The sequence below is a fragment of the Calliopsis andreniformis genome, chromosome 1, assembly GCF_051401765.1.
Source record: "Calliopsis andreniformis isolate RMS-2024a chromosome 1, iyCalAndr_principal, whole genome shotgun sequence".
Classification (NCBI taxonomy): Eukaryota; Metazoa; Arthropoda; class Insecta; order Hymenoptera; family Andrenidae; genus Calliopsis; species Calliopsis andreniformis.
In genome coordinates this window covers 8,669,764-8,696,444 of record NC_135062.1, presented here as the reverse complement: position 1 = coordinate 8,696,444, position 26,681 = coordinate 8,669,764, and the positions used below count along the sequence as shown (strand labels likewise).

Here is a 26,681-nt window from a genome sequence, read left to right as displayed (position 1 = left end):
TGCAGAACTGTCAGGGACTGTATAATTATTTCGCGAACAAACACGCGTGAAATTAGATCATGCTCGCTGGGCCACGCAGGAAGTGGAATAAGCCCATATGTAGTACGCCTTAAGGTGTACCGCCTGGAAATTCGATTCGTGGAAAGTTTTCAAATGAAACACTGTTTTCAGTCGTTTGAAATAATTCATATAATGTCAAGGACAGAGTTCCTGAACTCTTAAAAGTAAGAAGCATGATTTTCTTAACGTATACGCGAAACAATTAACCAAACATTTTCTGGTATTTATATAACTCTGTGTGTCATCATCAATCTATTATTGAACAAAGTGCGAAAATAATAATAATTAAATTGTAAATAGTTGTTAAAGTGAAACATAAAGGGAGCAATAACTGATCACTTAAATTAGGTCTCACTATCAACTATTAAATTTCACGTGTAAATGTCAAAATAGGTAACAATTATTTACTAACTTTTTGGAATCAATTTTTATCAAAATAAATTTCATGTATGTATTTAAATACTAAACTGATCAGGAATTGGGTTCTAATAAGCAACTGGGTCCTTGATGATATTATCATCTATTTCTTTCGCGCGCATATTAGATACATAAAACTATCATAAAAAACTGAGTTGTGTTTAAAAGTTAACTATACGAAAAAATTGGTTTCCTCTATAATTACATCATGACACTAAATATCTACTTAAAATTTATAGCTACTTTTCTAGGAATAAAATTCTAAGTGAAAAAAGTATTTTACTTCCCTCTTTAGGTAAAAATAATTCTGATAGAATTCTATTATCACATTCCATGTAATCAAATCACATTTTAGTTCTTCTAAGATTGTCTCGATTGCTAATATTCTAGACTTCAGAAAACCTAGTTTCAAATCATACTAACAATTTCATATTAAGCCATAGTAGAATAAAATTAAAGACAAATAGTATGTTATTATGATATAAATACTCCTAACTCTAACCAGTACATATTTCCCAACTCCCAAAAAGCAAATAAAAACTACAACAGTATCTCAAACTATGCCTCCAAATTCTTTCACTTCAAAACAACTCCATTCAATAAAAATCTCCTAATACACTACAGAAATCCAGGGTGGTCCCCAACTCACTTAACAGTCACAGCAGTCTAATTAATTACCCTTCGCCCATATGGCATACCTCGTTAACGTTCGACTCGGCGCCGCGAGAGTACCTCGTCTACCCGTTTGCGTAATTCGTGGTTTCCTTTGTGGCCTTAAACGGCAGCGGGAAAAGTCGCGTGAGGATAAACGCGGCGCGACACCCCGCGCGAGATCGCGCGAATAATTATCGTAAATTTGCGCGTGTTCGACTGCCGATGGAGGCCGACTCTCGGCTCGCCGCGGGGCGTGAGAGAGCAGGGGAGTCGCGTAATCGCGACCGATTAACCGCGGAAACAGCTGTCTAATTAATTCTAACGAAGCTATTATGAGAAGGAACGCGGGACTGTTGTCAGAGGGAAAGGCCCCGATTTCCTCGGTTAATCGACCAATAAGAAATTCGTCCGCGACAAGGCTCGTAGAAGGTTCCTGGGTAGAAGGGAAACGGCGATCGACGATCGGCGACGTCGACCGATATTTTAGAAGCCGTTTAATGAACCCCTGTATAGAGCGTGGCCGCGATTGCGCGCAGAGGGCCGCTTCTATTTTTGGAGATAATGGCAGTTGCTGTCCATTGGTGGACCTGGGCCCCTCGTTATTTCCCTCTCGAATCGCTCGACGTCTCGCGGTCTCGTACAGCCGCTTTGGCGTTATTGCTCCGCGGCTGATCAAGATGAACCGTATCCACTTCGACTCGTCGACGCGCGCCGTTATAGGTCGCATCACGCTCGGGCCCTGCGTTCGTAGATCGCTTATCAAGACGTTGTGACTTTAGTCAGAATTTTTTTATTCTTTACTAAACATTGTGGCTTTAGGAAGAATTTTTATACTGTTTATTACTTACAAGACGTTATGATCTTAGTAAGAATTCTTTAATATTTATTGCTCAGCAGACGTTGTGAGTTTAGTAAGAATTTTTTTATTGTATACTGCTTAGAAGACGTTGTGACTTTAGTCAGAATTTTTTTATTCTTTACAAAACATTGTGGCTTTAGGAAGAATTTTTGTATTGTTTGTTACTTACAAGGCATTATGATTTTAGTAAGAATTCTTTATTATTTATTGCTTAGCAGACGTTGTGAGTTTAGTAAGAATTTTTTTATTGCTTATTGCTTACAAGACTTTGTGATTTTAGTCAGAATTTTTTTATTGTTTTCCAAACATTGTGGCTTTAGTGAGAATTTTTGTATTGTTTATTGCTTACAAGACGTTATGATCTTAGTAAGAATTATTTATTATTTATTGCTCAGCAGACGTTGTGAGTTTAGTAAGAATTTTTTTATTGTTTACTGCTTACAAGATGTTGCGATTTTAGTAAGAATTTTTTTATTGTTGATTATTTACTGAAATTAAATGAAATGTACAGGACGTTTCCAAACATGGGAGACATTTTTGGGGGATAGGTTCCACATACGTAGACAATGAAAGAAGTTTGTATTAAATAATTAAATATTTGAATATTTAAAAATTTGTTCAGTTGGGAATTTGAGAATTTGAAAATTTTTAAACTTGAATTCGATCGTGTTGAAGTTCCTGGGTGACCCTAAAGGGTCTACTGTGGTATCGTAAGGGTTAATTGTAACTTTATTATATAATATATTCGATATATTAACCCTAGAAAGATAGATAAAATACCTACCTATATTTTACGTAATGAGCAAGGCGGTATGTTATGCAAAAACAAATATTTTTATAAGAAAATTACTATGCTGTATCACACAATACTTTTTTACTATTTTATTCTTTGTTAATATATGATTTTTTTTCGTTGTCTTTTTTATTATAATATTACTATAATAAATTATCGGTGATATCACTAATATATTATCCTGTACGTAGAATTTTCTGGCTAATGACTGAGAAGTCGATGAGATCGTGTATACTGATTTTACAAATATATCCTTTACATCATAACTTCGTTGGTGGCTTCAAGGCACGAGCTTATAACGAGTACATAGTATAGCTTTCTAAATTAACCTGTTATCCATGGAAGACGAATTTCCTCATTACAGTACAACTTTCTCCACGTCGGTCAAAACAAATTTATTCATCGTGAAAATTTAATACTAATACTAGCATATAAAGAGAAAATGTAATGCTAGATCAGACTACAGTACCTACTCAGTCTAATAGCTTTCAGCTAAATTACCTACAATGTTAGAATTTTTAAATGTATAGTAAATACACAAAAGGCTGTTTAAGTAAGGAATTATCAAATAAATAAATATTAAAAAACAATATTCTACTTTTGAATTTAGCAGAAATAGGTATGTTTTAAAGGATGAAAAACAGTCGTGAAAAATATGTCTGTTAGTAGTATATGACAAACAACAATCAAAGTCAAGGGATAAAATGCTCTACTTACATGCAAGACAAAAGAAATATCAAATTTCATGTTATGAACTAATAATAAAGACAGAAAGAACTTGAAAAGGGTTACTTCTGCCTAAAAGAAAAAAACTGAATATTTAAAATAGCAAACACCTGTAAAATACTCACTCTTTCTCTCACTTTCACTCAAAACTTTATTCCAAAAAAGTAACTTCGGAAATTGAATAGATGAGTACCCTTGGTATCAATATGAGTTCAATTATAAATATCAATCAAGTTATCCTCCCCGTTAAACTTCCCACACACGAAGAGCAATGAAACCTCCAAACACCATTTAACTCCGCGCTAGCTGCAACTCTCCACTCGCGCAACAGGAATCTAAGGCTCCGCTTCCCCTTCGTTTAAACCGAAATAATTCACCACCTCGAAGATCAGATATACCCATCCACAGGCAGAAAGGGCCGCGATCTATACCTAAAAGGTGAACACGACGATCTACCCGTGTCGTGGCGTGTTCATGAAATCTGGAATCTCGAGTAATCTGTTCGACAAGGCGCACCGCGACTCCGTCTGACGTCTTCTAATCCCAGGGGAAAAAAAGGTTCCCGTGGATTCGGGTCGGGGGTTCATCGTTAACGAGCCCCGTACGATAACGCTCTCTCGGTTAACGAGCGCACTTTTTCGTCCCGTCTGCCCCGTCTCTTCCGTGCTCTCCGAACTTTCACATCGCGCTCGCGGGGCCAGATCGCTCTACAGGTGTAGAGGTCGAACGCCGTTAGAGTTTTACGAGGTTAATGTGCAAAACCAGGATCACAGGAGAGGTCCGTGGCTAGAGTACACGTACGCCTCGTCGGGCTGGCACGTAAGCCCGTGATGAATTATACGGCTCGATAAGGTCGTGTGCGTTAATTTATTATCCTTGTAATCGCCGTCCTTTTCCCGCGCGTCTCGCGGCTCCGCGGCGCGGGCAGCCTCTGTCTGGTGGAAAAAGCGGAGGCGAACCAGCGTGGAAAAGAAGAGGAAAAAGGGCGATCCCGCAGGATGGCGGTTTAAGTCGCTTGGAAGCGCAGGAGGAAAAGGAAACGGAAAAATTCGGAATTTATCGACCGGCTGGGTGAAGATCGCGTACGAGCGCGTGCGCGTCGGCTCGCAGGTGAAGCACACCTGAGCCCGTTCCCGCGAAGGTTAAACACCTGCGACAATACTCGACAGAGACGGCCGACGTCGCAGCCTGACCTTTCCACGCGGATCGGCGCTAGCTGCCATCGAACGGTTGTCGCGTGTCACGCTGATCACGCTATTGTGTCGATATCGAGAGGCTGCGCGCTGACAGTGGGAGGGTCACTTCGAATGAAGTGATTCAACGCGGTTGGAGGTACCTTTTCTGAGGGTTCTGGTCTTCGAAGGCGTTGAATGAGTTTCTGAGGAACTGGTTTGTTCTGGGGTGATAGGATTGATGGGAATTGAGATGTCTTGTTCTTGGAAAATTTGAAGAGAATATGGAGACTGAAGGATTGTAGAAGAATTGTGGGTAAATGGTCAGAGTAAAAATAAATTTCAAATACAAGAATTTTACTTTTGGAGAAATGGTGTTACCTATGAGTGGCCTTGTAAGTGTGATTCGAGCAAGGAGACTCTATGAAGTATGCCTTGAGGTTTTCTTTTTAATTCTTCTTTTAGGTGTAAGGAAGAACAAACGAAAACTTATTAAAGGAATTAATTATTAGAAATTGTGTATGCTTCAGTGAGAAGATTACAGGATGATTAGTTTAACTGGAAACTCTCTAATGGATATTGGCAGCACTTACAGTACTAACAATATTGAGAATAAATGCAGACAACACTCAGAAGGTATCTAAATATACTGATCTAGAATCAGTCAATTCAGGATCTAGAACTGATCCAGAAATGATGATTCCAGGATTACCCTATAGTACTTCTAGTCTTCAGTCAAACTCCATCTATAGAAATTTTCACATTTTCAATAATTAATTTTTTACAAACGAGGTAGAATCACTCGTTCCTACTTTGTGAAAGCGTTTTCTTTATCCTCCTTTACATTAAAGAAAAAAAAAGAATAAGAACCTTAGTACACATTTCATAAAGCAATTTTCATTCATTGTATTATGCACTTGTATCATACTATAATTCCATTTTTCAAGGAGTAAGTTCCTTTTCTCCAATCTGCTTCAAATAACGTAAACTTTATCTTCTAGACTCCAGACCTCAATCAAGTCATTAGCTCAGTTCCTTTAAAATGAGACTCACTTCGTATCTCATAACCACAGTAGGTACTCTTACACGAGGAATATGTATCAACACCTCCATTCTACCCTTCAATCGATCCCTCGATTCTCAATCCCATCAAGTATCGCGTAAACTAAATCGACGCAAAGGAAACCGAAGAAATATCATCGAAGAACAGCGGGTGCTGCACTTGGATTTCGAGCAGAAGCGTAAAGAATACCGAAGACAGCCTCGACAGCGAGGGCCGCGATCTTTATTGCATTATCGGCAGATCCGTCGGTTCCTCGATCGTTAGGTGAAAATGATCGTTAGCTGTGGAGCATTCACGCCACGGCCGACGATGCATCTTCCTCGTCATCTGGCCTAGACGTTCGTCGCGGATCTGTCCAGCGGCTCCGCTTCAGCCTGGCAAAGGTGTATAAATTGTCGAGGCCAGGCGGGACGCGAAAGTGCCGATACTCGATAAATCTATCCGGTCGTGATAGACGAGCCAAGGCGCAGGTTGCCCTGATCGCGCCGTGTGCAGCCGCTGCACCTCTCTCGAGTCGCTCGATGCACATGCACGATGCGTCCCTCTCGAGATGCACCTTCACCTGTGATCTCTCGCAGATGAGCGTCTCGCTGAACGACAGCACTGTGCCTCTGGCTTCTCTCATTTTACTCTTATCGTTACGTCTGATTTGATTGAATGCTTTTTTTTTGGGTTTTGTTTTAAGGAATTTTGTCCTGTAGGCTGTTGGGAAATGATTATTTAAGAATTTTTTCTTTGGAGATTCTAAATAACATTAAATTGTGTACCCTTTTAAAGTAGCCGATTTCTGTTTAAAATATTTTTTCTATTGTAAAATACAAATGAGATGTTTCACCCTTACGCTGATTATTTCGACTTTAGTTGATGCGTTCTTATTTTTATAATGATATATACACTAACATGCATACTAATATGAAAATTAAAGACCTTTTTTCGTCTAAAATTGATGCTTTTCGAGAATCATCCGAAAGTTTAAATAAAAAGCATAAGGGTTAAGGTGTTCGAGTTGGATGGAATACTTGTGTACATGTATATTTGATGAACTCAGAAGTTTCTGTATGTGAAAATAAGAAGAAAATTAAAAATGATAAATTTCCATCTGAAGTTTTGCTTCCAAGTTATTACTTGTTGAAAAGATGTGTGAAGTGTGTCTGATTTGAAGTCTGATTCTACTGACATATCACTGCGCCTGATCGATGTAGTTAATACACGCTGGCAGTAGAATAAGTCCTCAAGTCAGACATATTTCTGATGTATTTTAGATATACAGAGTGTCCACGTTGAAGCAGGCCACTTAAATATCTACTTTGTTTTTAATGACACGAGAATGGCTTATGTAATAATTTGAATGGTTTCGAAGGAGAAATATCGTGGAAGAACAATCTTTTGTATAGGATTATTCTTTTATGTGTTTAAAACTTCATGTTATGAAAAACAAAGTAGGTACCTACGTGACCTGCTTCAGCTTGAACACACTGTATCTTTAACAACTAATCTTTAAGCTCAATGTTACACTCTTCAAGAACAGAGAGTGAGTATTTCATCAAGAATCTACAATTACTACAATTACTAAATACAATTTCTAATTCATACATGAAAAATCTTAATAGATATTCGAAAAACTGTAAAATTCTCGCATGCATACCTACACATCATCAACATAAAATATTAATTTCTGGCTCCACGTACGAACATCTAGTGAATATCAGTCCCCACCCTCATCGAAACAGCACCCATCAGAGCAGCGATCTCCGCTTCCCCGGAGCATAAAGTAACATTGTAACGAGGGGGTATAAAAATCGGAGGCAGAGTTGATACACAGCCCCGGCTCCACTCGCGTTCAGAGCCCACAGATATCGCAGGAACGGAGCCGAGGGGCCATAAAATGTACCAATTCACGAGTATCCGATTACGGAACCGCGATGTAAGGACGTGGAAAGTCTCACTCCTGGTTCTACCAGGTTCGGTAATCATAGGGAACATCCGCGAATCGGTGGTCCGAGTGAGACGTTACCTCGGCTTTCGACCACTCGATCGTAACCGCATAATTCATTTGCAGCCCCGAAGCTATCAGGACAGAAGGCCAGAGCCCGTAAACCTTGCCTCGTCGCAAACGGGCCCGATCCGTTACCCGAAACTCTCGCGGCCCTCTGTAATTACAGAGGACCCCCTATCTCGTTTCTCGCCTCTTCGAATCGGCCTTCTCGCCTCGTTCCTCCGCGCCCTGCCATCGCCCAGCTCGTAAGGGAATCACGGCGTGGGTGGAACAATTCGAGGCGAGCCTCGGGCGGTTCGACCGCGAAATGGTTAACTCTTGCACTCTCCCTATCTTCGACGGGGCCGTTTAACAGGCCTTTACGACCTGACGAGAGGTAATACCGTCCTTTAAGATGCCTCCGAATTTGACGGCCCTGTTTTTGCGCGATGATTGACTACCTGCTGAATTTTTCAGGACGTTCTTCTATTAAGGAGCCACGTGTTCAGCGAAGGCTTCTTAATGGGTTTTTTGAATTTGGGACGAAAGTTAGGTAAATGATTTAATGCCTATGGTGTCCATTGAATGAAGAATATACGTGTCTCTTAGTGCTTTAGGTATCATTTTAGGATATCTGTTTCAGTCTGTTTCCATTTGGAACATTTCTACTGGCATTTGGGCTAATTTGAGCACACATGCTAAAATTGCAAGATTTACTGTGCATATAACTGTGTCTTATGAATAATACTCGTTTCTGCTTGAGCGTTTCCCAGTTGTAAAGTATTTTTGAGATGTGTAAAGAATGTACATTGTGAAATTAATATGCATATGTAGTTTAATGAACTATTCTTGTGACGAGCGTGGATAAAAATTCTGAATTTATCATACTATGAAATGAGATTTTATGTACCTATTTCAAGCTTTTGAAATTAATCGATATAAGGTTCGCTAAGGATTCGAGTGGAACGTACGAATTGATATGCACAACTTCGTTTCCGTGTTACTTTCACCACGGCGAAGTATAATCGTGCCTTTGTCAATTAGCGTGCACCAAGCGGCGATTAATTATGATAAAGACGCGTTAATGTAACGCTTGGCAAAGAGATCGTCGCTTATCTTCGGGTTGCACGGTTTTATTATGCGTTCCGTTTATGTTGCAATATCGTATTCTGTGACACATTTCGAGTGAAATGGGCTATAAAGATTTTACTTCTATTTCCCACGAAATAAAATGAAAACATATTCATTTCTAATATTCATTATATGGATTTCAATCATCAAACCCAAAGTGTTAGGTTTAGTCAAGAAGAAATATCCTAAAACTTCTCACAGACTTGCCATTCGACAAGATAAGTTTATTTGTCATGAAATTTTAGTATTAATAGCTCCATAAAATAACAAAATATAAATTACATTAAGTGTTTGGTTATAGTTACAGTTTACAAGTCCACACATAGGATTATTCTTGAGAAAGCAAGCTAGAACATCTAATCTGAAATTCAAAGGAAAAAAGACTAAAACGCTCAAATTGGAACATGGGAGTTAAACTGGACAATTAAATATTAGAATATTTGCATACTGAGATATTTAGTGAGTACTTCAATATTAGAAAATTTGATAAACAATTACTCTATCTAAAAAAAAGTGAGGAAATTATAAATAGAATGAATTAATTAATCATTTCTAAACGAAAACATGTCTGATAAAAAATTCTTTTCAGTGTAGTTAACACGTTGACAGCCACGTAATTTTCAGAAAAGCGAGATAATTACAAATTATCTCTCAGGCAGCAGTAGACGTGTTAAAGCAGTTATCCAGGTAACATTCACACATAACAAGTGAATATTGGCCATATAATCCAGGCACATTTCATATATCAGATTAACTCTACTAACTCAACATCATTTATCTCGAAGAATGCACCTAATGCATATTCAAACAGCAACCATCCAAGGTATTATGCGTTATTATCGCAGAATGAATCTGTCCAACCCCATAGAACATAATATCTGCGCGGAATCCGCGAGCACGTTAAATAATCCCAAGCGTATTATAATCGCACCTGACACGGTCCTGCTCTCGCGAGGCAGCATCGATAAATTCTCAAGCGGCGGTGGCATGGCGAATGAAAAATCGTAATCTACGATTAATTGGTACAAGACGGGTCATCGGCTAATCTTCATTTCGCCGGCTGAAGCCGGAAATTTAATTGAAAACTGGCGTCTAACGAGTTCCGCGATGCGGGTGGCATGTCCACCCACCTAGCCTCGTCCACACGCACATGACCCAGAGGGAGAGTGGGAGTGTTTGTGCATATTTCTCCTCGTTCAAGCCCAGGCAGAACGCACGGGCTGATCATACAATGTATGATAATCGATGATGCTGCACGACAGCTTACCGCGAATGAGCACGATTCATCATTCGATCGTGCCGAACTAACCGCCAGGTTATCGTTTCAATGCCGACTTTTTCCATCGTAATTAATGCTGATTAATCGGCACGAGCAGTTAATAACTATCAATCGAGTAGCCATTGTACTGCTGTCTTCGGAGTTTCGAGTGGTTGTAAATAATTACGCGGTGCTTCCTACTGATTGTGCGTTTGATAGTCTTAAGTCAGGCGTTGGGGCAGTTTGATGGGGCAATTGTTACATTGCTTATTTTGTAATGTATCGAGTCGACGAGGTTGATTTTCTAGCACTGATTAACTTCTTGCTCGAACTTACAGCGCTGAGGAAAAGGCTGTGGAAATTTTCTTTGGAAAGCGATCAATTATTCTTTATTGCTGGAGTCGGAAATAATAAGCTGTTTCTGAGTTATGGGAGGAAGTTATGTTAGATGATGCAGAATTAAGTAGTATATTAGTTTTTGCCCATAACTACCCATGGCCAGTTTATGGACACGGAGATATCCATTAAAAAATATTGTTACAGAATATGTACAAAATTAATGTGACCCTAATTCTTATAGAGACCTGATAGAGATTTCTTGTAGTAGCCTGTTTCGACAAAGTAAATTACCTCAATATGTGAACTAATTTCCTCTCACGAATTTTATACTTTACCTCTTATGGTGCCTTTAGACCAAGTGAGTGAATACTCGTTCTTCCTCCACTTCCACAAAATTCGAAAAACACGAGCATTCTTTCATTCATTTATCAATTTCATGAATTAAATTTTCGTGAAGTGGTAGAAGAACGAGCATCGTTCCCTTGCTATAAACGCACCATTAGAAAACACGGATAATTATTTTTACTGCTATGAGGTATGAGAGATAGTTCAGAGTTCCTCATTCCAGCGCTCAATGATGTTGAAAGATACCAGTGAACCTAGCCATAAGGGAAATTACAAATTAAACAGCTACATTTATTTCGTCTTCCCATTCAGGCCTCAGATTCCCTACCAAGAGATTAATCAAGTAGGTTTTATTCACGACTGGACACACGAGATAACCCCTGGACGTCTACTTATACCGCCTGGCTGTTCGATTGCTGGCAGCAAGGCACTAATGTCCGCCTATTATCCCTCAATTTGGCAGATCCGAAAAATCCACGATACAAACTCTGCCCATAAATCGGCAGATTAACCTCGCCGTTTAACATTATCAATTACCCCCTGACTGTGCGTCCGCCGGGCCATGAGAGTGTCTGTACGTGTACGCGGGAGAAAGGAGTTCGTGGTCGCCGGGGAGGAAGCGAAGGAGCAAACGAGCAACACAAGAGGAGGCGGGGAGGAAGGTGAAGCGAATAGGAAGATGAAACGCGGTAAGAACGCATTATTACTGGTAATGCCCGATGTTAAACTCGCGTGGGCGAGGCGACGATGGAAGAAGAGCACCGTTTTCTCTTCGGGGAAACGCTTTGCATCGAGAGGGGCGCCACGAGTGAAGAATTGAAAATTGTTGAATTTAAAGAAGCCAGGAAAATTATAGAAGAGAAGGTAATATGAAACGTCAGTAAATTTCAATCTAGCGAAATAGAAACTTGAAGGAATGTTTCAAGTCAAATAAAATAACACTTCTCAAATCACTTCTATTTAAGCAACTTCAATTCAAGTAACTTGAGTAACCTGAAGAAGGCTTACTTAGAGGGAAAATATTATTTTAAGCACCACTTATTGCACCCCAACTTAATTATAGTGAATTATGGGCCAACAACGAATACCTTGAATGTAAGAATGAATTCTACATATATTTGAGATTTCTAAAAATATTACCTCACATATGTATAACATACATATGTATATGAATAATTGTAGAAATAATCGAGGTAATAGAAATTAGAGGAGAATATAAAAAGACCTTTCTAGTTTAGACCGCCAAGACAGAATGTTACTTAAAAATTTTTGCTTCAGAATCTATAAGGGTAAAGCTTTTTTAAAATTCACATGTTTACTTAATACATTTGAGAGAATGGTGCATGCTTTTTGAAATTTAAATCTGGACCTCAAAGTCAGAATGTATTAGGTCCATTTGTTTTCTATGTGACTGAATACACTTTGGCTCTGGAATGCAGAAATATTCATTAATAATAACGTTATAATATATCATAGAAGGCCATGAAAAAAGAAATTATCGCAGGTTTCTGACAATCCATTAATAAAAAATTTAAAAAACCAAAAATATTCATATCGTATACCAGTATATCTTATACCAGTGTAAGTATATCAAGATGTCTATATCAGAACGAGAAAAATACTGAAAATGATAAAAATGATAAAAACTTTTAAGAAAAAGGTACTTAAACCATGCTAAGAACTGAATCAACCTCATCACCAATTTCTTCACCATAAGAACACCTTCCCCACTGAACAGCCATATCTCAAAAGACCACAAGCTCCTAAGCATCAATCTTTTCACTCCCACTCGCAAGGAAGATCCACAGTACCATAAGGACCGCGAGCGAGGAAAAGCGAGGAGGCAACCCATGCAGAGGTCAAAGAGTTAGCCTAGTGCTGTCAGAGCGTTCCACCATTCTGACGACTTCGTGGTCCATTAGATAGCGAGGATCATAGGCCTCAACTAGAACTACAGGTTTCAGTTAACAGCCCTAACGAGACGTCCAGAGCTCTCGACAGAAAGAGCTCGCAGAGAGGTCGTTGGTAGAAGGAAAAGTGTCCGACGCAGAGGCTAATTAAGCGAGGCCGCACAGCGGACGCACAGAAATTACGCTTAATAATACCGCCAGGTTAGAACGCGTCCCGAACCACCGACTGTATTCATAATGACTCCCCGATACGATTGGACGATCGGCCAGCCTCCGAGATTTCCGCTGCGATAAGGGAGCACCGCGGTCCCAAGATGCGTATCTGTATCGCGCGGACTCCTACATTGAAATTTTCATCGGATTCCAAGGGAAAACGGTTCCAGGAACGCGACGCGTCCTGATTATCGTTATTACTCGTATCTTGCCGCCGCGGAACTTTCGAGGGACGCCTCGAGTGTTGCGCGATTACAGTGATCAGCTTCGATATGAGAGCGGGCCTCTTTCTGGGGAGGCAGGGGCGTGATCGGTTCGACGGGGAAAGCGAGGCGTGCGTGCGGTGTCAGTCAACTATTTACGAGGTTTCGGGTCCCGAAGGTCAGGTGGCGGAAACGCGAGGCTTTGGCTGAATGAAAAATCAATCCCCTGGGTGATCCATCAAACCCGCGAAACAACGCGCGCACGTTTTCTAGTCATGCATCTTCGGCCGAGCGAGTTTCTATCCGCTGGCGTGCGCCAGGCCACGACAGCCGTTTGCATAAATCTCGGCGCTCCGGTTGATTCACGAGGAACCGAGGGACTCGCGTGCGTGCGCGGCGTTACGCAATATTCAGCGTTGTTCCGCCAGCGCTGCCACGAATGGTCGCCCGAAATCGATTACCTCTTAATCCCGTTATTTTCCATGGCGCGCGTGTCTCTCGGTTCCCTGCGGAGGAAAGAGGAACGGCGAACCGTGCGTACTTGAAAGTTGACGTAACGTGCTTTGCCGCGAAATGAAAATGGCTACTAATCTCTGTCCGCTGGGATCGAGGCTGATCCTTTCTGGAGGAAGATGGATTGGTCGGGTGGTACTTGTTATCCTGGATAGCTGGAGAAGGGAATGTCGGGGAAGACGTATTAGGGGAGGGATTCGAGAGGAAAGGGTGATTTGGATCGAGGGAAAAAGAAGTTTCTTTTACATTTGTTTTAAATGAAAGACTGTTGAACTGAAGTTGTTCGTTGATGTCTTAGAGCTAGTTTAGACAATGCGGTTTTTTGACTGATTTGGTAATTTTGTTGAATCGATAATAAGGCAGAGTTCACACAGTTATTTTAGTTTAGTATATATTTCTCTAGTCATTTCTATGTTTGAAATTTGGTCGCTGACTGTCGATCGATGGTGAAGCATGACCGCACCTCTATAGACAAAATAAAGTCATAGAGGTATGCCTTTTGCGAATCAGAATAATGTCAGGGAAAACTTGAAGTGATTTTCCAATATCGCTACCGATATACAGAAAAATTCACTAGATTATATTAAAATTTTAAAATTTTAACAGGATATTAAAAACAACCTTTTCACATACTAAACCTCAGAAAAAAGGATTTCCTGAAGATAATACTACTATATTTATTTCCTTATTTTTGTCATAAATTTCAGACAAAACGTCTGAAGAAAATGCATCCCCTTTCCTTACATAATACTTGTCTTTTACCTTTCATTTTTTTTCTATCGTTTGAGGACAAAATCCAAAAAGAAAGAAAATTAAAAGATTGATTCAGTTCTAAAATCTCGCGTGTGGGATACTCACCAATGCTTCAAGGTATTGAACTACCCCACACGATTTGAGGACTTTTTTCCCCTTTTCCACGAGTCGGAATAAATTACAAGCAACGATACGACAGCAATTTCACGTACTCGAAATTACATAGCACTAATTACGACCATTCACCAACGGACGAGGCTTTACCACGTAACGAGGGTAAGCCTGAAAATTACAATTTTACATCGATTACAAGGCAATCCAAGCGGCGACGTCGATAACCAAATGAGAGACGCGTGAGGATGAAACCGAGCACGGTCAAAAGTTATGTTAGTACTCTAAGCTCCACGCTTTATCTAGCACTACCGCAGAATCGATTGGTTGTGAAGCTATTGATCGTTTCCGCATATTAATTAGTAACAGTAATGTAACGGACATTTGCCATGCTTGTCGTGGATCAGAGGAAAGGCAGCGAAACACTGTGCGCAATCACCGTGTCATGGAGGGTCGTAGGTCATCGACAAGTACTTACTTCACTTTGTATATTCTTTCTTTTTTTAAATTAGCTTTGAAACTAATCATGAATAAATGTTTGAATATTGACTGAAAAAACGATGTGCATGTACATAAGGTGTTCGATAAAGAGTGTTAGAAATTTTAACAAGTGATTCTATAGGTACTCCAAAATAAGAAGAAAATCAAGAATGTCGAAATTACATTTGAAACTTCGTTTTGAAGTTATTAGTATACGTGAAACGTGTCTGACTTGAAGACCCATTTCACTGATATTGCTGCGTATAACCTGACGAATGTACGCCGACGCCGACAGTAGAATAAGTCCAAAGCCAGACACAGTCTTCGCGCATTAGTAACTCAGAAATAAAGCCATGATCGTAATTTTGTTATTCTTAGTTTTCGTCTTATAGTAATATGTAGGATCACTGTTTCAAATTTCTGACACCTGTTACTGAACACTCTATAGGTGCAATACATTTGAAATATGAAATCCTCGTTCTATATCTCACAGTTCTCAGGAAATAGCTTGCAGCATTATAACTGTCCTATTTCGTAATAAGCAGGTAGAAATCATATTCTTCACACACTGAGAATGAAAAAACTTTACAATTATGAGAATGGAAATCGTAACAAATAAGTTTCTACTCGTAACTAGTACATATGTATCTTTTCCACATATGATTCGACCTCCTGTGAAATAACTGAACTTTGAATATAATTTCCTCGAACCTCCGAAACCATCAGCTGTACCCTTTGCTTAGCAAATTGTTCAATTCATAACAGAAGATTTACGACAATGTTGCATAGCATAAATAATATACGTTGATTACGACTGTATCGTATATTATTTCTTTCAACCAAACCATCAAACTCTGAATACTTCAAGCATCGACAATTTTATATTCACCTGGACAACGATGGTGGTTACGTAATTGTGCAATAACCTATTATGCAATCGCCTAATTGCTAAAATATAGCAATTAATGTAACAGTTTAACGAGCGCATTTTATAAAGCCCAGTACCTCGACGCGTTGAATTTACACGCGTGTGCATTCACCTGGCACTGTTCGATAGGAAATTACGAAATAAACGTGAGATAAAACGCGACAACGATGCTTAAGGTAGTTCTTAGTTTAACGTCGAAATTCAAGATTTTGTTCAAATTTTTAGTAAAACTAATTTAGATTATAAGAAACCTTTACGTAAAATACAGAATTGATTTACTTGATCGATGATTCGTAGTATTCAGAATCTTAGAGAGTTTACATTCGAAAATTTAGAGAGATATTTATTGAAAGAATGAATATTCGTTACTCAAAGTAAGTTTGAAACCGCAAAAGATGTGTCTGACTCAACGAATATTCTACTGCCAGCGCTAGTCAGACACATTCGAGGCATGGAGAGCCTTAAGTTAAAATTCCAAACTAAAACACCTTTATGCAGACGTCTAATTTTCTAAATTACGTTAGACACTCATTAAGTCACAATTTGAGTTGTATCACCAATCCTGCAGCTCTCATAATTAATACATACACATAATAATAGAATAGAGAATAACAAAGAATGTAGATAATCAGGACATACATTGAAACACAACAAGCAAAATTCTATAATACAATTTTAGCTACAATCCTCATCTTAGATGATTCTATAACGTTTACAACTGCTGATAAGAATAACATTTAATAACAATATAAATAAAAAGATGTAGATATTTCATAAACTTTCAATAACATGAAAGTATCTAAATACTTATACACGATACTATACATTATATCCCACAACTTTTGTATTCATCGTTTAGTAACGAACTCCCATTCGACCAGCATAGTTGGCTAAGAACTACCTTAATATCCTACTGGGCTGACTAATTGATATTCCATTTATGTGCTTTTTTTTCCAGTGTCGCCGACTTTGCCGACGCTAGGCGAAACAGCGTGGGAGAGAGATCACGAGCGAGATCGGGAGAGACACAGGGAACGGGAGCGCGAGAGGGTGCGAGAGAGGAGTACGGAGAACGAGCGCAGGGAACGGCAGCAGGAAAGAGAGTCAGGGATCAGGGAAAGGGAGCCGAGGGAAAAGGAACGAGATCGCGACAGGGAGAGGCAGAGGGACAGGGAAAGGGAGAGAGAGAGGGACAGAGAGAGGGACGTGTCGGTCTGCGTGATGGAACCGCTCGATCCTGTCTTCGTTTCCTCCTCGGCGGCCCTCCTCGCCTTGCAAAGGATAAAGGAAACCTCCCTGTAAGTACTTTTATTGAATCCACCGCGACTATCGAGAAACTCCATCGATTTTAGGGGCTCTCACGGCAGGTGAGGACAGGGGTGCACAAACTGCTGTGGTTGACCCTGAATCCTGTACAGTGGGGTGAAATAAATTATACTAGAAGTCTTTTTTAATACTTAATTAACCCTCATTTTTGCAACTCAATGTGTTCCTCGAGTGTCAGATTGGCACTATGGTAAAGCATTAATAAAATGAGACAAACTGTATTTTAGTAATTATTTTATTGACTGGCTACTGACTTCACTTCGTTCTTATTACAGAACGCAGTATTAGAGCAGTAACTATTGATAATTCAAGACGTATTAGCTACTGTTTTCGCTCCATCATTTACGATTGTTAATAATTCAAGACACACTGGCGAATCGAGAACCAATCTATACAAAATTTTAATTCTTTAATTCGTTTTTTAACTTTACACAACAAAATAGAAATATTAACTTATTCACTCATCATGAAATGGAAATGTGTTGTCTGTATTAATACTTAATATACTTTAGTGAACTGATTGACATCTCTGACACTCAGTCCAGCCAATTTCACCGTCTAATATAAATTAATCTAGGCAAATAATTATTTAAGTAACTCCAATTAGGACAACCATTAAAACTCATGAAAAATGAAACATACTCTAAACTAAACACTCACTTCAGAGTAAATGAATCTTCAATCGACACCTGACAGTGAATGCTTCTCGTTCTCTGCCATCAAGTTGATCGCACACGAGGACTGACTTTATTATTAGTTTACTATCGGTCCGAAACAACAGAATATCACGGCCGCTGGCTCACGACGTCGATGGTTACGTGTTGCTATATTTCATCGAATGTACGAGTATAAGCACGTCCAGGGTTAATAGGACGGGATCGTGCTCCCGCTGTAAATCTCGTTTAATTTGCTCTCGTGCGGCCGCGAATGTCTTTTCCATTGTCGCGATCGCGTCGCGGAAACCACCGAGGCTGGCGTTAGAGAAAACATAGTAATCTCGTGACACCTGGTGCACGCTAACAAACCTCATTTCGTACGACGCGTCACGATTTCTTTCGAACGTGTGCCGGCAGACTGTCTAGATCTGCCAGCGAAATAATCGCAACCTGTTTTCTTTTCCACTCGCGCCGCGGTGATAGACGATGGCATAACGGTCCCTTTTATCTTGGACATTCCCACCTGATTATTCCTTCGTTGTCGATGACTCTATTCAAGATTACATGTCACTGGGAATGCATGAATATTGGTTTGAATCCGTGTTTGTGTACTTGAGATGATTCTATGATTGGGAGAGAATATTTAATTCGAGTTTAGTTGCGTAGAAGAAAGGCAAAAAGTCAGAAGAGACCTTTTAACAGAAATTAGGTTTAAAATTGTATCATATTTTTCGTAGAAAGAGAATATTGTTAAATAAAGTTTCACCCTTAAAAAATGAAGCAATGAGAGAATATATCATAAGTTCGTGATATATTATTAAGATTCAAGACTTCGAAATTGTTTTCTAATTAGGTAACTAGATATATCCTTTAAAAAAGTAATTTATTTGTATAAAATATTTTGCTCAGAATGACTTTCTAAATATTCTGGCAACATTTGCTGCATTCCATATGAAACACCCTGTACATCCAGGTTGCCTATAACTGAGTCCTATTTCTTCTTTACTTTTCCTGATTGAAGCATACATCACTTTCTAAATTTCCTTGAATCTCAAGCCTCTGATGTCAATATTAGCTCGAAGCTTGTAAAACTACAGCCTCACTGTTCACACAGGTAGATCACGCGTACCGTAGAATCGTCACGATAGCCACGTGACCTGTCGTACATCGTGACCTGCCCCTCCCGTGTCTTAATGCCGTTAACCGATAGTTATACTTCACGTTTCACATAAATCTCTGGCCAGTTGTGCGTTTCCGTCTCGACGCTCACGACTTCCACACACGATGGAATACGCAGCACGTGCACACGCACCGATGTACATCGGTACCCGCATGTAGGGCCCCCCTGCAGAGGAACTGCCGCGAGCTTGCAGCAATACTTCACGACAAATGTACTTTCCAGTTCCTTCCTCGACTTTCCAGCGAATCACGCACTTACGACTTTCATTCCGAAACAATGATCCATTCGACAATACTTTCGTACATGGCACGGCTCGAGCTTCAGCGCTGAAGGAGTTTGGAATTCTTTCGACGAGCTACTTATCAGGGACGACTGCATTGCATACTGCTGATACAGGGTGTCCCAGAACTGGCGATACAAGCGGAATGGGGGTGATTCTACATGCAGGAATAAATTGAAGATCTATAGGAAATTGATAAACTCGTTCTCGGTTAAAATTCAGAAATTCGTTAATCTGAATTTATTTAGAAATATAGGGTAGTCAATGCTTTCATGGGAGGACTATGCAGCAGAATGTAAACAATTTTGCGTGTATCTAGAATGAAATGTCTGCACCTAGTGTGAAATGTCTGACTTGAGGACTTATTCTACTGTCAGCTTGGTTTTATCAGATTAAAAGCAATCATGTTAGTAGAGCAAGTCTCCGAGCCAGACACATTTGGTAAACGTTTTAAGTGTATTTTTAATACTTAATATCTCAGAAACAAAGCTTCAAATTCAATTTTAGAATGTAGAGTCACTTTTCAAAACGATTGAAAACATACATATTGTATGTATCTACATGAAGTTAGTAAGAACTCTATACAAGCTCTAACAATAATTCCCAATAAACTGTATAAATAATTCAATCTTCCTGATTCATAAATTCATTTCAATACTATGATTATTACTTCCTAATAGCACATGACGTCTTGAAGATGTCTGTTTTATGTCTAGTAATTTTATTTTTATGTTTATTAGTTTTATTTAATTAAGCGTACATCTTAAAAACTTTCGAAATTTACGCCCATAAGACGTCTGAAAGACTTGCGCTTTTGAATGTCTTAAAGACATCTACTTTTTGACTGAATGTCTTATAGACGTAATCTTGACGTCCTTAAAACGTCTTGTGAATGTCATTTGATGGACATTTTTAGGATTTTCTGGAAATCTTGAAGACATTTTTGCGACATATCTGTGCTACATGGGTTCACTTCTGAACGAACACCTTACTCCATGAAAACAAACATACGTGGAGACCACCTTTAGCGCTCATTCAAAATTTATTACCATTTCCCTGGGAACATATTCTCAGTCACTCGCCATTATTCCTTCGAAGAGGATGAAAAGCCCACGTATTCACAGAATCGATTCGTAAACTCTCTTGTTCGGTAAGAAAGCGGAGATCGGAAAATCCCGTGAAGGGATGAACGTTCTTCCAAGGGCGCAGATCGAGATAGGAGCGAGTCGGATTATCGTGGAGTAGAAGCGGATTTATGCCAGTTTAAACAGCGAGCTGCGGGTCTGGTTTACGGCACGAAGCGTACGAGTACCAGGCTTCGTGCCGATGAAATATAGCCCGACAGAGCGTCAGCGGTGCCTGGTGCTATTTTATCCAGTCTAGCTGAAACGCGATTTTCCCTTTGCGGAGTGCAAACACGTACGGTAGCGTAAATTTTCTGGCAGTGGACGAACGTCCCGTCATTGGACCGTGTGAACTATGCTCGCCGCGAAATTATAGAAAATTCTGCTATCTACGACTTTGTTTACTGTGGACCTATTATGCCAGTTGAGAGTTATTACGCTGTTACATTTCGGTCGTTATTGTGTCACAATGTCCTAAGGTACAATGATTAATGGAAAATTATTATTAACACCTCCAGTACCCTGTCAACTATATCGTTGATTTATTATAAGAGTAGCATAGATAAGAAAAATAAATTTTTTAGGAAATTAAATTGAAACTTTTTGTGGTAGAAAATTATTAATTACATATTAGATTGTAATATTAAAGTAAATCAGGTGACCCCAGTTCCGCCATGATAATGTTTAAGACGTTGTATAATATTTCTAAGGAGATGTGTAGTGAAATTATTGAGTATTTTATAAAGTTTAGAGTCTCATTTGACATCTATGACAAATTATTATCCGTAAAAGGGATTTTTGATCATAGTTTAGGATAAAATAATACAAATAAATAGGTAAAGTAAAATTACACACCTAGAAAGGCTTCCCAAAATTGCTTTTAATAGACGAATTCGTAAGAGTGACACAGAAATTAAATTAATATAAAACAAGTTTTAGATAACTGTACGAATACTTGCTTAAGTAAAAAGTAATTTTACTGAGGTAAAAATATTTAGTAAGATAAGATTTGTAATACAATATTTATGACATAGCAACTAGGTTTTCTCAAAACTAGTAGGTACTAAACATTGTAAAATCCAGAAACAATACCAAGGTGCTTAGGCGTGTACCCAGAAGTCTTCCGAAGCTGGTAAAATATCTGTCGATGGACAAAAACGAAGAGTACAGGCGACGCTTCCAAGATAACATTGACACCAGTTGCATCCATCATAATACCTTTTGCCATCCACACACAGTCGTGCTTTATATCGAATAAATTATCACACAGTTAATTTTGAATGGGAATTTATATCATAGTTAAGAGACAAATAAGTAACACGTTAATATGCAAATTTACGAAAAATATTATAATTCAAATTACTGCTAAAATTTTCCTCACCTGGTGGCAGAGTTGTACTATCGGCACGAATGAATAAGGCCATCATGACGATCACAAAGATAAAAGCAAAGAATTTCAGCGACATGTTTCTTACGCGTTAGAATCTCTCTACTGAAGATAAAACGAATTGATGGACTTTATATACGTGAACATATTCTCGTTTTCAATTCCAAAAAATTTATAATCTTCCATATTTTGTTTGTGTTCAATTAGTTTGAACTTTGATCTTTACGATGTCAGCAAATATCTGAAGCACTTCGTAATCAGGCGCATAAGTGTGGAAAATTTCTTTTAAAGTTATGTTTGTTTGAAAATCTAATAATGAATTTATATTTCTTGTGCAAGAAAACATGTATACCAAGAAGATATAATGAATATGATAGTAGTTGAGTCTTGTTAGTCATCAATGTGTTATATTATGGTTTACGTAGCAATTAAAATAGCGAGAAAAAGGACTGCCATTAAAATATTCATTTAACACCATGTATCTTAGAGCTAATTACGACCAACCCCGAAGGGGCTTCATTTCTTTATCGTTTTGTGTCGATAATCTTCTCTACCTTACATCACAAGATTTCATTTGCATAGGTTCACTCATTCAATCTTGGATTTTATACCAATCTCACTCAAAAACTCTTTCATAGTTTTAATTAGATCCTCAAGTTCTTACAAAGAGATTTTTAATCATAGTTTAGAATAAAATAGTCTCACAATCTCACCATATCGTAGCGGAAAAGATCTAGGAGAACTCTTTTTCAGAGTCTAGGTTCTACTCAAACCGAAAAGATTGTCTATTCTGTTACCAAATTTGCATACAAAAGAAGACAAGTCTTACTAAACCTGAGAACTTCATGTAAGTCAACTTGAACCTCTTACACGACCATGCCACGTTTTACAAAGATGTTTATTATTCTCCTACATGTTGCAATTTTTGATAGAAACATTGTGAAACAAAGTTCATTCTATAAATCTTACACCAGTGTTAACTTGCAATTTTAATTATGAGTTAATGAATTTCTCACGTGTGACAAATTGAAGATCACTGGCGAAATTGAGTTTACCTAGATTAGTACTGATTAACATGTACAGTTCAGATTTATATTATAGTTCAGCAATTTCAGACTGAAACACTGTCAGAGTTCATTTCTGCACATGTCTAGCAGACCGACGCGACGATACTATTTCACTATCTATAGTATCAGTCCAACGATATCTGATCCATGGATGGGGTAGGAGTATTCAGTTGCAATCAAAGACAATGAGTTTTATCCTTATGTATCGTTTTACACGGAGGAACACCTGTTCCGGCTCGTAAAATTCAGAAAAGTCTCAGCGGTGTTTCCCGTACCGACTCGACGGAAGCAATATCATTTGAAGGAACGGAAACCGCGGCAGTTTTTCTGAACAAACGCTGTTTCTTCGGGCCTGACTCCTTAAAAATTATAATGAACTCGCACGTAAATCTTGCTCTGCGATTGTAAACGATAATGGAATATCAACGTTTATCGCGTTGGTCACGGGGTATTATCTATTATATTATACCGAACAAAACGATTCATGAGTATTCATGAATAGAGTGGACTGAAAATGGGAGCGGGACTCGATGAAGAAGTCCGCGATTTATGGACCGTATTTAACGCACAACAAGAAACATGAAAGATAGCAGTTTCAAGTATAGATCTCTAGAAATTAATCGTTCGATATAATTAGGTAATTAAATGCAAGGATGTGATTGCGAAATTTCAAATTGGGTCTAAATTGCCGAGCAAGTGAAAAAATGAATTATGTTTCCTCAATATCGTGCCAGGTAGCTAATATTAGAATATTAATTATAAGATCGTAATTTCTATGTTTATATTCGAGTGGTTCATTAAAGTGGAACCTATTCTTCGTTTGATATAGTCTTCTGCGTATACGAAGAGGGGGCAATAAAAAAAGGCTCATTATATTTGAAGATTATAATAGAACGTGGAATAAAATGTTCTCAGAAAGTGGAAACATTATGAGGTAAATTACCGATGCGTTAGCTTTGTGTACATTACAATCATGATAGTAAGTAGGCATAGGTAATAAAATATAAATAACATAGATAATATGTTCACAGGCATTGCTAGGAGAGAAATAATATACGTACTTACCACTAATAAAGAAGATCTGATTTAAAATTAACATTATTATTATGATTGCCTTTCGTAGCTATTTTAAAAAGAATCTGAAATATAATAATAAAATATGTTTTTACAATTTGTCAAGTAATTTAGTACCTTTTAGGGAATAAACTTATACAGGGTGTTCATTAACAAGCGTCACAAATTTTAAGAAGCCATTCTCCACGTTTAGAGAAGACGCTTGAAATTCGTATGAAGTGTGTCTGACTTAGGACTTATTCTACTGACTTCACTGTGACTGACCTGATCGCTCAAGTTGTCAGTAGAATGAATCAAGTCCTAAACCAGACACATTTCACTTAATTTTCGCCCTGTTTAGCATGTAAATTATCTCTTAAACTTTCTGACACCTCTTTTCGAGCACCTCACATACATTGTAGCCAGAAGTAAAGGATTTACTATTTTACTCTGGCCACGTTAAATTTAGGACATTCAGAAAATATCTTTTCAGAATACTATATTATAGGTGTCACATCTAGATGTCACTAGTATTTCAAAAAGATTTATATTAGTGGCATACATATCTCATAATTAAATATAGAATTGAATACATTCATCTTATAATTGAAGCGACAATAGGTATTTCTATTCTATCAAAAGTATTATTAACCCTTTTTCAACTTTCTGGAACAGTCCTTCGTATGACGTATGATGCTTATATCGTCACATAAAATATTCACAGTCAACGAAAGTATCACTCTAACGCCCTAATGAGGGCCAATTACGAGTCGCTCCGAAATCTGAAAACCCGTTACGGAAAATCGCTAGTCATTCCCCTCGCAAATCGTGCGTCCCGTTAAAAGTCCGCGACTAACGTTCATCCGTCGTTCCGTTGCTTCGTACACGTTGCAACATAATCGCGCGGATTAGCGTAATGGCTACCACTTTTTTTCTTTCTTTTTCCTCGGTGGATACAGTATTATTCATACGAAGATTCTTTCAGTTTCGCGTACCATCGGCCGCATTAACGTATTATGCATCAGCGGAGTAGTAATTTCACTCGTTCTTCATCGAGCTGGTCATAACGCATCACAGTCAGGCATCGATTGATAAACTGGACGCTACGCGCGCGATGAATAATACATGCCAAAAACTTTCTGTATAAATCCATGGCAAATGCGGTCGAATTTGTCGATTCCCCCGTCGCTTCGTTAAAAAACGAGAAACGGGAGATTCAGAACGAAAGATAAAATAACGATGAAGACGTCTTATCCATATCTGAATTGAAATCACCGTGGGCACCCGCTCATCGGGCTTCTTGTCGCCCTTTTCTTCGCCCGTCATAATCAACGTCGCCGCGGGCATCGAGGTACACTCGAGGATCGAACGTTGCGTTGCAAAAAAGTGACCACCGACCGCTAGCTAGGATTATTTCGCGTCATTTGTGAGGTCCAACTTCGTTGGATAGTTATTCTATGCTTGCTTAACTACTTCCGATTATACCTTACCTGGGTTCACTTAGATGAAGAAGTTTCTGTTTCAGGCAAATTATTAGCTAATGCCTTAGAGTAATTTTATGGTTTAAGAAGGCGTGACGAGTACTAAATTTAACGAGGATGAGGAGTTTATCTAGAAATTAATTTTTACTAGTTGTGTTTTAAAGTAGACGTGGGAAATAGTGCTCTAGGAGATTTGCAATGATTTGTGTTAATATAGATAGATTTCAAGGAATTATTTAAATTCATTGTTCAGTCACGTAATTGCTTTTTAATTTTAGGGTCTTTCACAAACGTCCTGCGCTTGCTGCTGGAATTGGAATCGGCGGAAGAGGTAACGCCGGTGTGGGAGGAAACGGTGGCACTTTAGGGGTCGACAGCGAGTGTGGCGACGCGAAGAGACGCAAAGTTCACAGATGCGACGTGGCAGGCTGCGACAAGGTGTACACGAAGAGCTCTCACCTCAAGGCCCACAAGAGAACTCACACTGGTGAGTTTATTTAAACAGTAAATTAATCAGTTTACTTCGTTGATAAAATAAGAATTAACAGTGCAGGTATGTAATACTATAACAGTGGTACTAGACACTTTTCCAAGAATACCTGTAGTAGAAATTCAGGCAAACTGAGAATTGAAGTGAGAATTAAATAAATGATTCCATGATCATTATACTGCTTGCGTTTACTTCGTCGAACGAAGGAATGACGTTGGTGGATCTTTTGTATTCCACTCATCCAAGAACTATTAGCTTGTTTTATTATCACCAGATCCTACCATAGAACTATTATTGATCCCAAGCCCCAATCCGTGGGGTTACATGTATAGGTCATGTCTCTGTAATATTTGACAATGATCTTACCCTTTTTTCAACGTTCTGCATTTTTACACAAGCAGGAATATTCTAAACATTTGGAAACTTCAAAACTTAAAAATTAAGACACTTGAAAATTTTAAAGACTTCAAGGTTTGAAAATTTAAACATTTGAATTTGATACATTTCCTTCGTGTCTAGCTGCACATTGAATCAAAACGAAATAAGTTACAGCGGAATTAAAAGCCAATAATTTTATTCTCCCATACAAGTTTATACCAATAAACCACTAGACAATCTACTTATACCAATAAACCATCAATCTATGCCAATAGATCATCTTCACCTGTAAAACTCATCACGATCTAACTAACTCTCGTACGAAGTTGCACTATAAATACCCCTACTATTTAAAA

General features: G+C 38.6%; 2 protein-coding genes across 2 annotated transcripts in view; one reads left to right on the top strand and one right to left on the bottom strand.

Moving 5' to 3' along the window:
* The window catches only part of LOC143177551 (uncharacterized), a 422,101-nt gene that overhangs the window by 377,132 nt on the left and 18,288 nt on the right, over window positions 1–26,681 (top strand). The window contains exons 4-5 of the mRNA XM_076375538.1: window positions 16,862–17,201; window positions 25,736–25,944. Coding sequence (XP_076231653.1) covers window positions 16,862–17,201; window positions 25,736–25,944 — 549 coding nt within the window. The remainder of the gene's footprint in view (window positions 1–16,861; window positions 17,202–25,735; window positions 25,945–26,681) is intronic.
* Window positions 21,330–21,967, bottom strand: LOC143177555 (uncharacterized). The gene is made up of 2 exons (XM_076375551.1): window positions 21,851–21,967; window positions 21,330–21,712 (listed from the first exon to the last, which is right to left on the bottom strand). The coding sequence occupies exons 1-2, from the start codon at window positions 21,933–21,935 to the stop codon at window positions 21,570–21,572; spliced, it is 228 nt and encodes a 75-aa protein (XP_076231666.1). The 5' UTR covers window positions 21,936–21,967; the 3' UTR covers window positions 21,330–21,569.

What these genes read in the sequence shown, in the direction of transcription:
- LOC143177555 (XM_076375551.1), bottom strand. Translation starts at nt 21,935, where the DNA reads ATGTCGCTGAAATTCTTTGCTTTTATCTTTGTGATCGTCATGATGGCC. An exon ending in TAGTACAACTCTGCCACCAG is followed by an intron (nt 21,713 to 21,850) that starts GTGAGGAAAATT and finishes TTCGATATAAAG; the next exon opens with CACGACTGTGTGTGGATGGC.